This window comes from Protopterus annectens, chromosome 1.part2 (genome assembly GCF_019279795.1).
Source record: "Protopterus annectens isolate FY-2018-M chromosome 1.part2, PAN1.0, whole genome shotgun sequence".
Taxonomy (NCBI): Eukaryota; Metazoa; Chordata; order Ceratodontiformes; family Protopteridae; genus Protopterus; species Protopterus annectens.
Window position 1 is genome coordinate 486,342,972 of NC_056727.1, and position 13,684 is coordinate 486,356,655.

At 40.7% G+C, this 13,684-nt stretch overlaps 1 protein-coding gene across 1 annotated transcript in view; it reads left to right on the forward strand.

Moving 5' to 3' along the window:
- ANAPC1 (anaphase promoting complex subunit 1) overlaps positions 1 to 13,684 on the forward strand; it is a 3,613,296-nt gene that overhangs the window by 2,073,138 nt on the left and 1,526,474 nt on the right. The window contains exon 25 of the mRNA XM_044060160.1: positions 9,625 to 9,743. Within this exon, the coding sequence (XP_043916095.1) occupies positions 9,625 to 9,743 (119 nt within the window). The remainder of the gene's footprint in view (positions 1 to 9,624; positions 9,744 to 13,684) is intronic.

The window sequence follows — 13,684 nt, forward strand, 5'->3', positions numbered from 1 at the left end:
ATAGGCCTTCAGTAAAAGTGCAGCAACAGAGACAGCTAATACACAGGCACCGGCTAAGAATTTAGCCTCTAGAGAATGATGATAAGAGGCATTTGTTGGACACTTGGAAACTATCCTATAAAATAGTGCCTTTTTTACAAGAAATAGAATACATGGCAGTTGGGGAAGTGAGGTAAGCTGCCTCACTCCTAAGATGGTAGCAGCCAGCACTGACTGTCCTTCTAGTATCTCCCTTCAACTCCCCTTCCTTTTTTCACTTTTTCTACCCCCACATTCTAGGAGGGAAACTTTAATACTTCTAAGCAAAATTTTCAGACAAATGGAAAAAAGAGGTTAATTTCCTCTGGTTATGTATCAGAATTCAGTGCCTTTCTTCCCTTCTTAAGAATTCTTTATCCCCCTGCAATCAGGTGGAGTTGATTCTGATGCAGCCCTTCCAGTTTAATGTATACCTAGAATCCCCCTGAATAAGCAAAACAAGACTTTTTATTTTATTTCTTTTAGTAAAAAAAGATCATCCTTGTTAGACCCATCCTAGATTTATCTTGACTGAACAGGTTTCTGAAAGCAGCCAGGTAGATGATAATACTCCTACAAACATTGTTCCTGCAGGGATTGTTTCCACTCATTTTACCAAAGGCACTTTTTGTCAGCAGGGTTTGTAAGATGCTCATCTTTACATCCCAGATCACAGACTTAGTATTTGATGTTCAGGGCAGGGCATGTACACTTTCAGTTCATTTGCTTTCCTTTTGATTTGTCCACACTCACAGCCTATGAGAAATTGTTCACAGAAACCCTGTATTGTATTGTTAATAGTTGCATATAGGCAGCTGTGCCTACCAGAAATAAACCTAAAACAAACTCTAAAAACAAACCTCCCAGCTGGAATCCAAACATAAATAGTTGTACAACAAAAGGAAGAGAGCCATAGCTAAAAGTAAGAAGTGCAGAGGCCAGCAAGATAACAACAAAGAGGGCAAATTAAGTCTACCAAAGGCAATTTTGACATAAAATAGCTTCCTTGGCCAAGAACAACTAAAAGGCTGTCTTTAGCTGTGCCTGAAACCGCAAAGGCAGTACATAGCAGAATTGGTAATATGTGTAGCTAGAAGACTGGAAGATGTAGCAAATCTGCTGGCCGACAAATTAATCTTCAGTTTTAACCCCACCCCCACCCCCGGGAAATACCATTAGACGTAACCCTTCCAACAGTCAACAAGCAGCAGATTCTAGAGCATGCTCTAAGGCCAAGAACACTGCATTGTTGGACCCTAGTAATACCCCAGAATTCCTCCTAAATAGCCTGAAAGATGACCTGTCATGGCCACTGGAGTCACTATTTAGCCATAGCTGTCAGAGAGGCTTTGTGCTACACGAATGGCGGACTGCAACAGTCATCCTTCCAAAGAAGAATGGTACATCAGTGGACCCGGGAAGCTACAGACCCATGCATATGAGTAGTCACATGCAAAGCCATGGAAAGAAGTATTATGGAGATGATTAAGAATGACATGGGAAAACTTCAGACATTGGATCCACCCCACTTTGGCTTCAAGGGCCGATCATGCCTATTCAGCCTGGTCAGCTTCTTTGAAAAGGTCACCAAAGCAATGAATGAGGGCAAAACTGTACATACTGGCTAAGGCATTGAAACAAACTTAGGGAATTAGGCACAAACCTGTATGTTACATGCTGGATAGCCAGTTAACTGTCAGATAGGACTAGGAAGTTGGGATAGGGGGGCCACCTTCACAGAGTCCTGTCACTACAGGAGTGTCTAAGGGCTCTGTGTTAGGTCTGCTCCTTTTTGGCATCTACTTCTCAGAAGTCAAGGCCAGTTTTAAAGACCTCTGACTGATTAAGTTTGCAGATGATTGCAAATTGGAAGCAGTCACAGAATCCCCCAAGACACTTACACCCTATAAGAAGGACTAATGTAGACACATGACTGGTGCCAAAACCATGGCTTAAAACTCAATGCCAAGAAATAGTCAGCCATCCAAGGAAACTACCTTGTGGATAACGCACCCTAAAGAGTAGATCTGTTAGTCAGGTATCTGGAGATGTAAGCAGACACTAACCTGGCCACAACCAACATGCATCTAAGGTAGTAAGGAAATTATTGTGTTGCTCAACTTATAAGCAAAAGCATGACATTTAGATTCAGGGAGGTCATCATATCACTGTATTTGGCCTTCATCAAAATCCTCATTGAGTGCAATTACCCCCTCCCCCTTCCTTTGGCATGTACCTGAGCAGGTACATGCAGCAACTGGAATGTCCACAGAGGTTTGTCAAAAAAAGAATACAGGGTGTTAAAAATATGTCCTATGCAGAATGTCTTAAAGCTTGCTTCCTACAGACTGTTGAAAGGTGATCTATGCCTAGCATGCAAGGCATCCTTTATGGACATTTTTTTACTTCCGCAAAAGCAATAACATCAGAACTACTTGATCTCTGCATTTAAACCTTTTTTTGCAATATAAATAGGGCATGTTGAAGGGAGAGGTGCATGTCTTCCACTTTTCTTGTGCAGGCTTTCCATCCATGAGAAGTAAAACTCTTCCCTTACCCTATTTAAAGCATAACGTGGACCAGTGAATGGGAAACTGGAAATTCATCCCTGGTCCATCACCTTGTCTCTAATGGACAGTGTCAGCCTGTAAGTCATGCCCTAGTTCACATACACCTTGTAAATAACCTCTAAGGCACAAAAAATTGCAAGATACATTTGGGATGCATGACTAAGCTTATAAAGGGACCCGTAGATGTTAACCTAGTACACACACATGAACTATGCCAAGAATATGTATCAAATTCTTAACTTCAACTTTGGCCAACCTGAGGACACAAAGGATCCATGCTTATCCATGTGTGGGAGGTGTATTTCATCCACAGAAGTTGTTTAGATAAAAACAAATATAGAGAGATCTGAAGTACTCCATAGCCTGCTTAAGTAATTTTAAATTCTCCCAGAACTTGGAAAGATTGTGCATGATGCCTGAAATAGCAACGTTTTTTTTTATTTTAAGAATCTTTACTAGGTATACAACAGAGCAGGCTGTTTCTGTTGAAGAGCAAGGCTATTCATCTGGGGCAGTTCTTTTCAGACCTGGTCTGGAAGATGGGTATGTTAATTTAAATGGTCTTGAAAGACCTAGGTCACTTCCCTTTTCCATCCAGATGTTGCTTCTGTCCAATTTGCACATGAAGAAATGATGCAATACTTTCTCACGTACTTGAAGGCACAACAAGATCACCCATTGCACAAACTGTTGCATCTAATCCCACCTTTCAGGATGGAATTTAACTGTGGTCTCAGCAAGTGTTAAGCAACCATGGGATGCCCTTTGCCACCCCAGAAGATGAACAGACCCTGATCATGGATGCATCATATTTAGCCTGGAGTACCCATACTGCCCCCTTGAAGGTACATGGCAAATGGAGCACCTCTTGGGCATATTGAACAACTCCAAAGAAAAGAGGCATATCACGTTAAATAAGTTGGGAAGCCTCATACTAGCCTTGGAACTCTCAAGAGAGTTTGACAATCATGAATACTAATAATGATTGCAGACAACACCACAGTAATGTTATTTATATATATATATATATATATATATATATATATATATATATATATATATATATATATATATATATATAAAATGAACACTGGTCCACCTCCTCAAAGAACCACTGCATTTTCAAAGGTCCTGTACTCCACCCCCAATTCAGGAGGAAGAGTTACTGGTGCACCCAGACCCGAAGTGCTAATTCTGATACAGTTCTTACAATGTAAGTTTTTAGTAAGTATACATTTTAATGAGTATGTGAAAAGTTTTTATTCCAAGCTGTTACTGTGGTTTTGTCCATAGTAGTTTTCCTCATTCATGATTGTCATACTGTCTAGAGATCTCCAAGAGTAAGATGGAACTCCTCAACAGATGGCACTTGGACACCCATCCTTGACTTTTCCTGGATGAAGAGCTTTCTGAATGTAACCTGATAGATTGTTAACCCTACAGACATTGTTCCTATTCCTTTCATTATAGGTACTTTTGGGCACCATCTGTCTGAAGGATATTTGTTTTATCATAAATCTCAAATACCACAGACATTGTTAGATTCAAAGCAATGCTGATCACTTTCAGTTCACCTTCTTGCTTTGTTGTTTGTCCGTTATGCCCAAGTATTTACAAAATGTTTAAGACATGTTTTTATTCACCTGGGGACATAAAGGACCCATACTTACCTATATGTGGATGATTGATTGATGTAAAGCACATCTCTGGAAGAAACACACAGGTTTCTTGAAGTACTCCATGCACTGCCTAAGTAATTTGGGGTTCTCCCTGAACTTGTTTACATTAAGCATAATGCCTGGGATGACCGATATTTTGTTAGGGTCATTGCTAGGTACAAAATGGTGCAGACTGTTTCTATTAGAGGACAGAGCTGTCCTGTTGGGAAGCTGACTGGCAGTGATTGCTAGTATGAATACTGTGGCAAACAACCTTATCAGCACCACATCCAACAGTTAGTAATGGACACAGACTAGATCTGAAGGATTCAGTGTGTATGACAGACAGTGGGTATCCCCTGTGATTGGCATGATTACACCAGAAAGTAGATACTAGCTGAAGAAATTATGTTCCACAGAACCACACATTAAATATGGTCATTGATCTCACTTTTCCGCCTTTCCCCTCTTCCTTTGTGTTGAAAAAGGCAAGAAGAAAGACAGGTTTCTTTTACTGGCATCTGTATGACTAAGACAACAGTGGTTCTCCTAGTTGGTCCAGCTGAGCAAAGAATAAGCATTACATTTCATACATATCCTGCACACTCCTGAGTCTGGAGGAAAGGTTGTAGTGTACCCATTCTTGAGGAATTAAGAGTTAGCAGTCTGAATGTTGTCAGCCTGATACTCTTTAAATGCAAGTTCTCAGAAGAGATGTTTCACATTATACAGGAGTCTAGGAAACCTGACATTACATTATTTTTTGTCCAAATGGAAAAGTTCTCCTTAGTGTGCTGTACATCTAAGAGTCTTGCATTGTCTAATAGAACTCTTCCAAGCTTGTCTGTCCTATGCTACTATTAAAGTGCACCTCAGTCATTGCTACATGCCTTCCTTTGAACCCTTCTTTGTCTGCCTACTTAAGCAGTTAATAATTGGGGTCTTGTATCTCTTGCATTCTAGGAAATTGTTGTTGCTTTCATAGAGACCATAATTTTGTGATGCAAACAAAAAACTAGTCTTTCTGAGCCAAGCACCACAATGATACATTATTGCCTTGGAATACTCTTTCAGGTTTGATACTTTAGTCAGGAATATCTTTGTTTCAGGGTGTTGTGTAGAGAGCTCTACATAGTGTTTTGTAGATAGAGTAAGCCTTTAATCGATCCTTTCATCTCCAAGGTAATTCTGACTTGGCACTGAATCAGTTCATACATCTACTTATTTTCTATCTTAGCCCCCCTCCAAAAAAAAAAAAAAAAAACAGGGAGGAAACAATTTACACTTGAGTGTGCATAAGCATCTCAGATGTATAGCAAGAGCAAAGGATTTTACACAGACTAGCTAGGCTTGATGTGCTAATTTCTAAGCAAGTACTTTCAAAGTGGCTTACCAGCTAACTTATCTTCTGTTATGAGAGTAATGGAAACAAAAACGTATGAGAGTCTTGTGAAAGCCCACTGGACCAAGGCAGCAGCCTTCGGTAGAAATGTATAGGCCAAGAGAATCTGTATGTACCTTCTTTAGACATTACAAGCTGCATCTTCACTGCAGGAACAGAGCATAATTTGCTACTGCATTTCTGCAGGGTATGTTGACACATGTTGTGCAAATAATTGCTTTAGTACTTTCCCTGTGAATAAGGAATTGTATACATCATTAGTGATCTTTACTGAGAACATAGTAGTGCATAGTACTCTTGTGTAATTGTCAACATTTTTAATAGTAGGCTCACTGCTGCATTGCAAACCCAAGTCAACTGCCTCCAGGTAGCAGCAGCCATCTTGTGGGTGTCTGGAAGTCTGGAGTGGTGGTGGAGACTGTGGAAGCACACCAGTTTTATTTTATTTGTGTATTTATATATATTTGAATGTTGTTCACTTTGTTGAATTTGCAGTTTGCCACCAAAGTAAATGACTCTGAAATGTGGTTGTGTTCCTTTTCTCGAACATTGAAGATAGCGACAAAGTAAACACTGAATGCGTGAGGGCAGGGTGAGTGCAGATTTGGGTTACTAATGCTGAAACCTTGAAATATACTGAAGATTTTGGCATTAGGGGGAATGCAGTATATGGGTGTGAGTGTATCTAGATTATGGTTAGAGTAAAGCCTAAGTAAGAGGATAGATTTAGTTTCGTATGTGTTTGTTGGTGTGTGTCTGAGTGTCTTGTGTAGTACTACCATTACAGAAAGGGTTTTCAAGGTAAAGTGTATGGTTAGGGTTAGGATTAGCTTACACCCCTGCCCTACATTTCTAATGCATGCTAACCTAACCCTGCACCTTATCTTAGAAATACTTTTTCAGTAACACTACCACTGTTCAAACAAATTATGCCTGAATATATGGTGGAATTTTGGTAATCATATTGCAAAATGAAACTGCTTACTTCTGTGATTTTTTTTTTATCAGTTTTTCAGTATGTTGATTTTCAAAATGCCAGCAGTGATCACGTGTCTAGATGCTTGTGCATTCTGATAAATCAACATACTCTTATGAAAGTGGTCAGTACTTAGTTGTATTGGTCTTGGGATTCCCTCATCCATTAGTCCTTAAAGCACCCAAAGGACTATTATCTCCAAAAATGCTGTGAAAGTAGCAGAGTACATCCATTAGATCCCAAAGGGTTTTACAGACTGATGACAGAGGGCATCATTTGCCTGTTGTCTGGGTATATTTACTGGTATTTTTTCTACCAAAAAAAAAACTGCAAAATGACACGAGTTGCTTACCCTTTTATCAACATTTAAGGCTAGATGTGGAGCTTGCTTTCAGTTTGGAATTGTCCGAAAAGCTTTAGAAGTCGGACTGTGGGTGGGGGCGGGGGGTGGATGCTTGTCTGTGGCTAATGTCTGCATATAGTGTATTACTGCAACAGCAGTTCTACTAGCCAGGCAATGTCTTCTGTGGTGAGTGTAACTACATCACTCTGATGATTTTACTGAATGCATTGCACTGATTTTGTTCTTTTTCTGCTGTGATGTTCAAAGTCTTTGAGCCTAGTGGCATTCCTAGAAAAGATCAGCAGTTATTTTTTATGTGGTCCCTCTTTATTGCTGCTGACAGTTGGTTGGCACCATTCATTTCATCTGGAGAATTCTTTATCCAGATAGCCATGAAGGGAGGTTTAGTCCATGACCCCCTCAACAGTGTTGCCCACATTTAAGGGCAGACTTAATTTTCCTCAGCCAAGAGGAACTACAGCAAAGACCTTGTTTGCCAGTGTCTGCACAACCCTGATATTGAAGTTTTTCTTAATAGCACTAACTCATCCCTTGTGGATCAGACATATGTGCCATCAACACAAGAGCACACATTGTAGGTCTGCCAGCCATACATGTTTCTGCACATGGTCTGACTTCATTTGCAGTCTATGGTGATATGCATGTGTAAGGATTATGTCCCTGTGAGAGAATGTAAAAGTAATCCTAAATTCCCCACCGAATATGGATCTCCTGTTTGGATACCCTGCTCAAGGTAGTGTAGCCAGACGTGTTTGTATCACAAACCCTGTACCCGCTGTACTGCATGATGTTCACATCATCATGTGCGTCCAGTGTGTCCTGCTTCAAATCCTTGCCTTGCATTCCCTCTGCTTTATCCTCTTCTTATCCAACTGTGATTGTTGATAAGAAAGCATGTGGGATTGTCAGTATAAGGCTCTGAAAGAAAAGGTTGCAGAGGTATATACTATTTACCAAGTTTGTCATGCACTGTGTACTCCTTATCGTGGTTGATCTTGGAGTTTAGTTGCTTTCTTGCTGAGATCCAGTACATCTGAATCCACTAAAGAATTTCTATAAAAGAACTTATGAGAATCCCTGACTTTGTAGAAATGACCATGCATCCTAAATGTGAGCACTACAGCAGTAAATCTATTCAGGCATGTATATTTATGGTTAGTTCCTCATAGATCTGTACTATTTTTGTTATTTTGATAAACGTGTTAGCTCCTTTTGCACCAGTAAAAGAAGTATTTCCAGCAAGGCAAATCAGATTGCTGTCATTTTACTGTGAACATCCTGACAGATTGCTAAAACAGCAGGTTGGAGCTCTTTCCATTAGGGGAGGCATTACTACAGCTTTCTTTAAAAGTTTCACGTCTGAGCATATGTGAAACAGTTTGGATCACCATTTTCACTTTCACTGACCACTACAAGGTAGACATGCAGTCGTTGAACAGGACAGGGTTTGTCACTGCTTTTCTGTAGGTTATGTTCTAACCTTCTCTCTACTCGGGGATCAGGCTTACCTCCTCAGTATTAGAGCTCTTCCCATGTATAAGGAATCATACCGGAACAGTGCTTCTTGTGATGAATGTCGTACAGTGCCTTGAATATGCTCAGCATAATCATAAATGTTCAGACAGATAACAGCTGCAATATGAACTCCCTCTTGTCTTATCCCATTGTCTCTTTCTGTATCTGCTCCTCCTCAACTAGTGGCTGGTAGAAAACTGATAAAAGTGGTATGTTTTGTCTGGGGCTGACAGATCCAACCTTAATGTAAGCTTCTCAAACAAGGATTATCTCTGCAAGGCTCCATTCTTAGGCATTTGGAGTGATTTGTTAGACTTCACTGGGAAGAAAGTTGACCTTTATATGCCCTGGAGATCTTCCAGAACTCTTGGGCACCATGGGTTCATATGTACTTTTGTTTATTAAAAGTGACATGCTGACATCTTAACATGGTGAGGAGTCAAGCAAAAACTCAATTTTCTGTCCACAACAGGGAGCCATCTATAAGGAAGGTGAAAAGTTAGATTGGGAAATTTAAGTAGCCATCAGCCTGTTCATTCTTTTGTGGGCTGTATGTTGCCTTCCAGGGCCTCTAGAACAGGCTAGAGTTACAGCTTTTAGGCCTTCACGGGAAATCTTGTTCAGTATGTTGTGCAAGAGGTGGTATGCATTCCCTAGTTGATATCAACATTTACATGTCTGCAACTCAGTGAGTGATGAAATATGTTACTGCTTTAAAAGGGAGCCATGTGATGTCCCCCCCATAAGATCCAGTGTCCCCCCTTATCCATCACTTCTTGAATTTGTAGATAACCCAAGGAGCATTCAGGACCATGTTTCCCTCCTGAATTCCACTGGTAAATAAAGCAAATGTAAAAAATATATATATAAACAAACAAATAAAGAACTTTGTGAAACCCAGCTTGATTGCTAGTACTGGATTCAGATTTGGGCTGTCATTTAGGGATTGACTGTAAATAATTTCTTGGGAATACAGAGAATGTAAAAACAAGGAATAGTTCAGAAATGCAAAAATAAGCATTTGGGAAATCTTTGTTGTGGTGTCATAACAGAAAGAAACTAAAGTTGCAGGCTGGTTTAAGAATCAAGCAGGTTTCTGTTTTTATTTTTGCATTTCTCAGGTTGCTGCAGTTATGTCAGCGGACTATGGCACTTCCAATAGGACGAGGGATGTTTACTTTATTTTCTTCCTATCCAGTGCCAACAGAACCACTACCTATACCAAAGTTAAATTTAACAGGTAAGTTTAATACTTATTTTATATATTTTCTGTCAGTGTTCTTTGTTTATATCCATGTTGTACTAGTTTTGACTTCTGGGCTTCAGCTGCAGAAGGCCCAGCGTCTTACACAGATGTGCTTTTCCTTCCACAATGCCATTACTAAAGTTTTCTTTCAGTCCATTCTTAGTATATTGTAGCAAATCTTGTTTTCCTTGTCTGTCACTGTGGCTGGGAGGTAGCATTGGCTTGAACAATAAGTTTAGAAATACAAGCAAGGGAACCTAAAGTGCTTAATGGTTAGTCACCAAACCGACGCATCAGATGTGTCAGCCAGGTGGCTGTTCAGCAGGCCTTATAAGATGCTTCTCATTAGGAATAGTCCATGTTGACATATCCTGATTTTGCCAGACTTTAGGCCATTAGCTTGCAAGAAAAGAAACAACCTTTCTCTCCTTTATTTTAATGATTTATTTTGAAAAAAATTGCTTTTCCAGCAGTAACATTGAGACATCTCACTTTCTAGGTTCTTGCTAGCTGAGCATCCCTCCTTCCATCAGTCAGTGCTATTTCATTTAATACTTCATATAATGTAGTAGTTGTATATAAAAATCACCTTACAGTTGAGACTCTAGATAAAAATACCCCCAAACATGACAACGGTGAAGTAATATTTACCAAACTGAAGATTACCGCCAAAAATACTAAACAAAATAGGAACCTACATTCCACTTGGAAAAATATCTCCACACTTGAAAACTTTCTGCATTGATCCTCCACTACACTTCCACAAGAAGCAATCATTATGGGAGATCTCAGCATTGGCTGGCTAACCTGTAACTCTCAGAATCCTAAAAATCACATCAACCTCTATGAAGTCACATAAATTATACAATCTCCCACTAGAAATGACATCTCATCCAAAAGGCACTTCATACTCGATTGGATATTACTAAATAGACCAGCCCTATCCTTTCAATATGGCTGTCTCCCAGACAGCCTCAATGATCATCAAACAACCTTTCTCCTAAGACATTGTATAAATCCCTCAAAACCCACAGCTTACTACCTAATTAAGAATAAAATAAACTTTAACCCCACCAGTTTCACATCAACCCTTAGAAGCTGTAACTGGGCACCACTCAAGTTATTAAGACTAGAAGAAGCTATTAACTACTTTAACTCTACATTCCTAGATATTTTAAACCTGCACGCCTTTTCCTAGAAATATAAGACTCAAACTCAACTTGGCCTCTTGGCTAAACAAAGAAACCAAGGTTTATTGAAAACCAGAAATCAATCCTGGGACCAATGGCACAAAACTAAGTCCCAAGCTTCAAAACAAGCATACCCAGAATTAAGAAATAAGGCAAAGAGACTAGTTAAACAAGATAAAAATAATTACAACCACATCATCCAAATTAAGCATCAAAACAACCCACAAGCAACAAAACAACCTCCCTAGAGGAGTGGTTTCAGCCCAGAACTTAGTAGTTTATTGGCCATTTTGGGCTAATTTATATCTCTTTCATTTCCCTGCTATAAAACCCGCATTTGCACGCCGGGCAGCGCCGGTTACCTAGAGTAAAACTATTCTCAGCTCCACAAAGTCTACTCTTGAATTTTTCCCTTGGAACTAGACAAACTTTTAACTTAAGCACTCAAACCATTCACTTCTCATACCGGCACTTGCTCAAAACTCATGCAAGCACTAATAAATCTTAGCACTAGACCCCCCCCCCATACTGTAGAGAGGGACAAGGCTCTCTATTCGACCTTACCAGCCAATCAGTAAAACCATTCACTGTACCTGTCCAGGCATGTCCAAAGGGCAGTTTCAGGTGTACTCTCCGGTCCAACTAGTGAATCTGGGCATTTTGAGGCAATGTTGCAATTGCCTCATGTACACAGACAACCCTCTCCTCCTTCCACCAAACATTAATACATGAGAGAGATGCAATTATACAGCCAAACTGGAGGCTAAGCTCTCTCAACCCAAGACTGGACCAGGCATTCAAGAGGAGAAGGGAATTACTTGCATCACACCACCAGTCTCACACAGACCTATGAAACCAGCACCGGCAAAAAACAGACATAAATACACGAAAACATACTCTGAGGCTCTAAATAAAAATCTACAGAAGCAACAGAGACCTCCAAAGCAGACATCCAAGCAACCTCCACCCCCCCCCAACACAAACCATGAAACACATACTTCACAAAACCAGTGTGCCACACAGTCACAGCCCTTATGGCAAAATAACATACTCAACACACTAGTAATAGGGAACTCTGTAGTCTTGTACACTGATGTCCTATCCACTAGGCTGAACAAGGAGAAGGTTACTGTTAGCTGCCTGTCAGGTGCCAGGATCCGCCACATAACACAAGCACTCAGGTCACTTCAGAACAAGTACAAATATGACTCTGTCATTGTCCATGTTGGTGTGAATGACCTGAGCTGTACCTCCCTGGACTACATGAAAAGAGACATGGAGTAGATCTCTGATCACGTAGCCCAGGCCGGTATGACCCTGAGTAGCATCCTGCCCTCACCAAGAATGATACCACGGTATAGAGAAAAAATTATCAATTTCAACAATTGGCTAAGCTTCTGGTGTCATTTAAAGGGGATCCAGTGTCTGTCAGCCTGGGATGACATACTCGACAAGCCACGCTGCTTCGCTAGAGACGGCTTACATCTGTCACCCTTAGGCTTTCGAATACTGGCCAAGGCTCTTGCCACCTCCATAGTGCCTTTTTTAGACAAGGTTCAAAAGACAAACCTGCCGCCGTAAATAGCACAAGTAACAAAAAACTGAGGGTAATGCTACTCAATGCCAGAAGTCTAAACCTCAAAATTCACACACTTGAGGCACTCCTCAGTATGGAGAAAATCGATATATGTGCAGTAACAGAAACCTGGTTTAAGGCTCCAGAGAGCACCCCAGCACTACCAGGCTACAATTCATACCATACATTTCGGACACAAAACCCGGACTGAAATACAAAAGGTGGGGGAGTATCCATATTCATCAAGGATACCCACACCTCCAGGTTAGTGGCACAGCACGATGCTTCAGGGATCATCCACGTGCAACTAACAATGGGCAAAACTGCTATTCAAAGTATAGCTTGCTACAGATCACCCACCGTGTCCCAAGACCCCCACTCCGCATTCCTGGAAACATAAAGGTCCTACCAAGCACCCTGATGTTGGGTGATTTCAATTACCCAAAATTAACTGGGAGAACTATTCAAGTACAAACTTCTTTGCCCAACATTTCCTAGAATTTTTAAACTCAAACGCCCTGGATCAACTGGTCAACACCCCCACCAGAGGTGACAACATATTGGACCTGGTCATCACCAACATGAGCGATCGGTGTTCCACACCGAAGGTCAACCCCTCGCTGGTTAGATCTGACCACAAATTAATCACTCTGGATATCCACATTGTGCCACCACCCCCAGTCAAAGAAACCACCGTGAAAAACTTTTCAAAAGCAAACTTCACGTTACTTAAGACCGAGGTGGGAAGTTTCAAAGCCCCCATGCTAAAGGATAACGCTGTCCAAGCTGCAAAATCCTTTACTAATGCACTCTACAGGCTCCTACAAGAATGCATGGATCGAGCTATCCCAAACAAAATCAAGACTCACTCCTTCAAGAAAAGGAAACCAGTCTGGTGGACCCCTGCCATAAACAAGCTGTACAATAGAAGGAGGAAACTAGTACAGAAAAGTGTAAAATCCCAAGAAGGGAAGACATCCCTGATCAGTATCAGCAAGAAACTACGTTCCCTCATAAAATCATCCAAGGCTAGCTTCGAAAGAAAAATTGCCATGGACTCCAGAGATAACCACAAGGCATTCTTTAGTTATGTCAAGAATCTAAGTGGCAATTCTCAGATCTGCTCGGACTTAGTGCAGAATGGCACAAAATACACTGACCCGACCGAT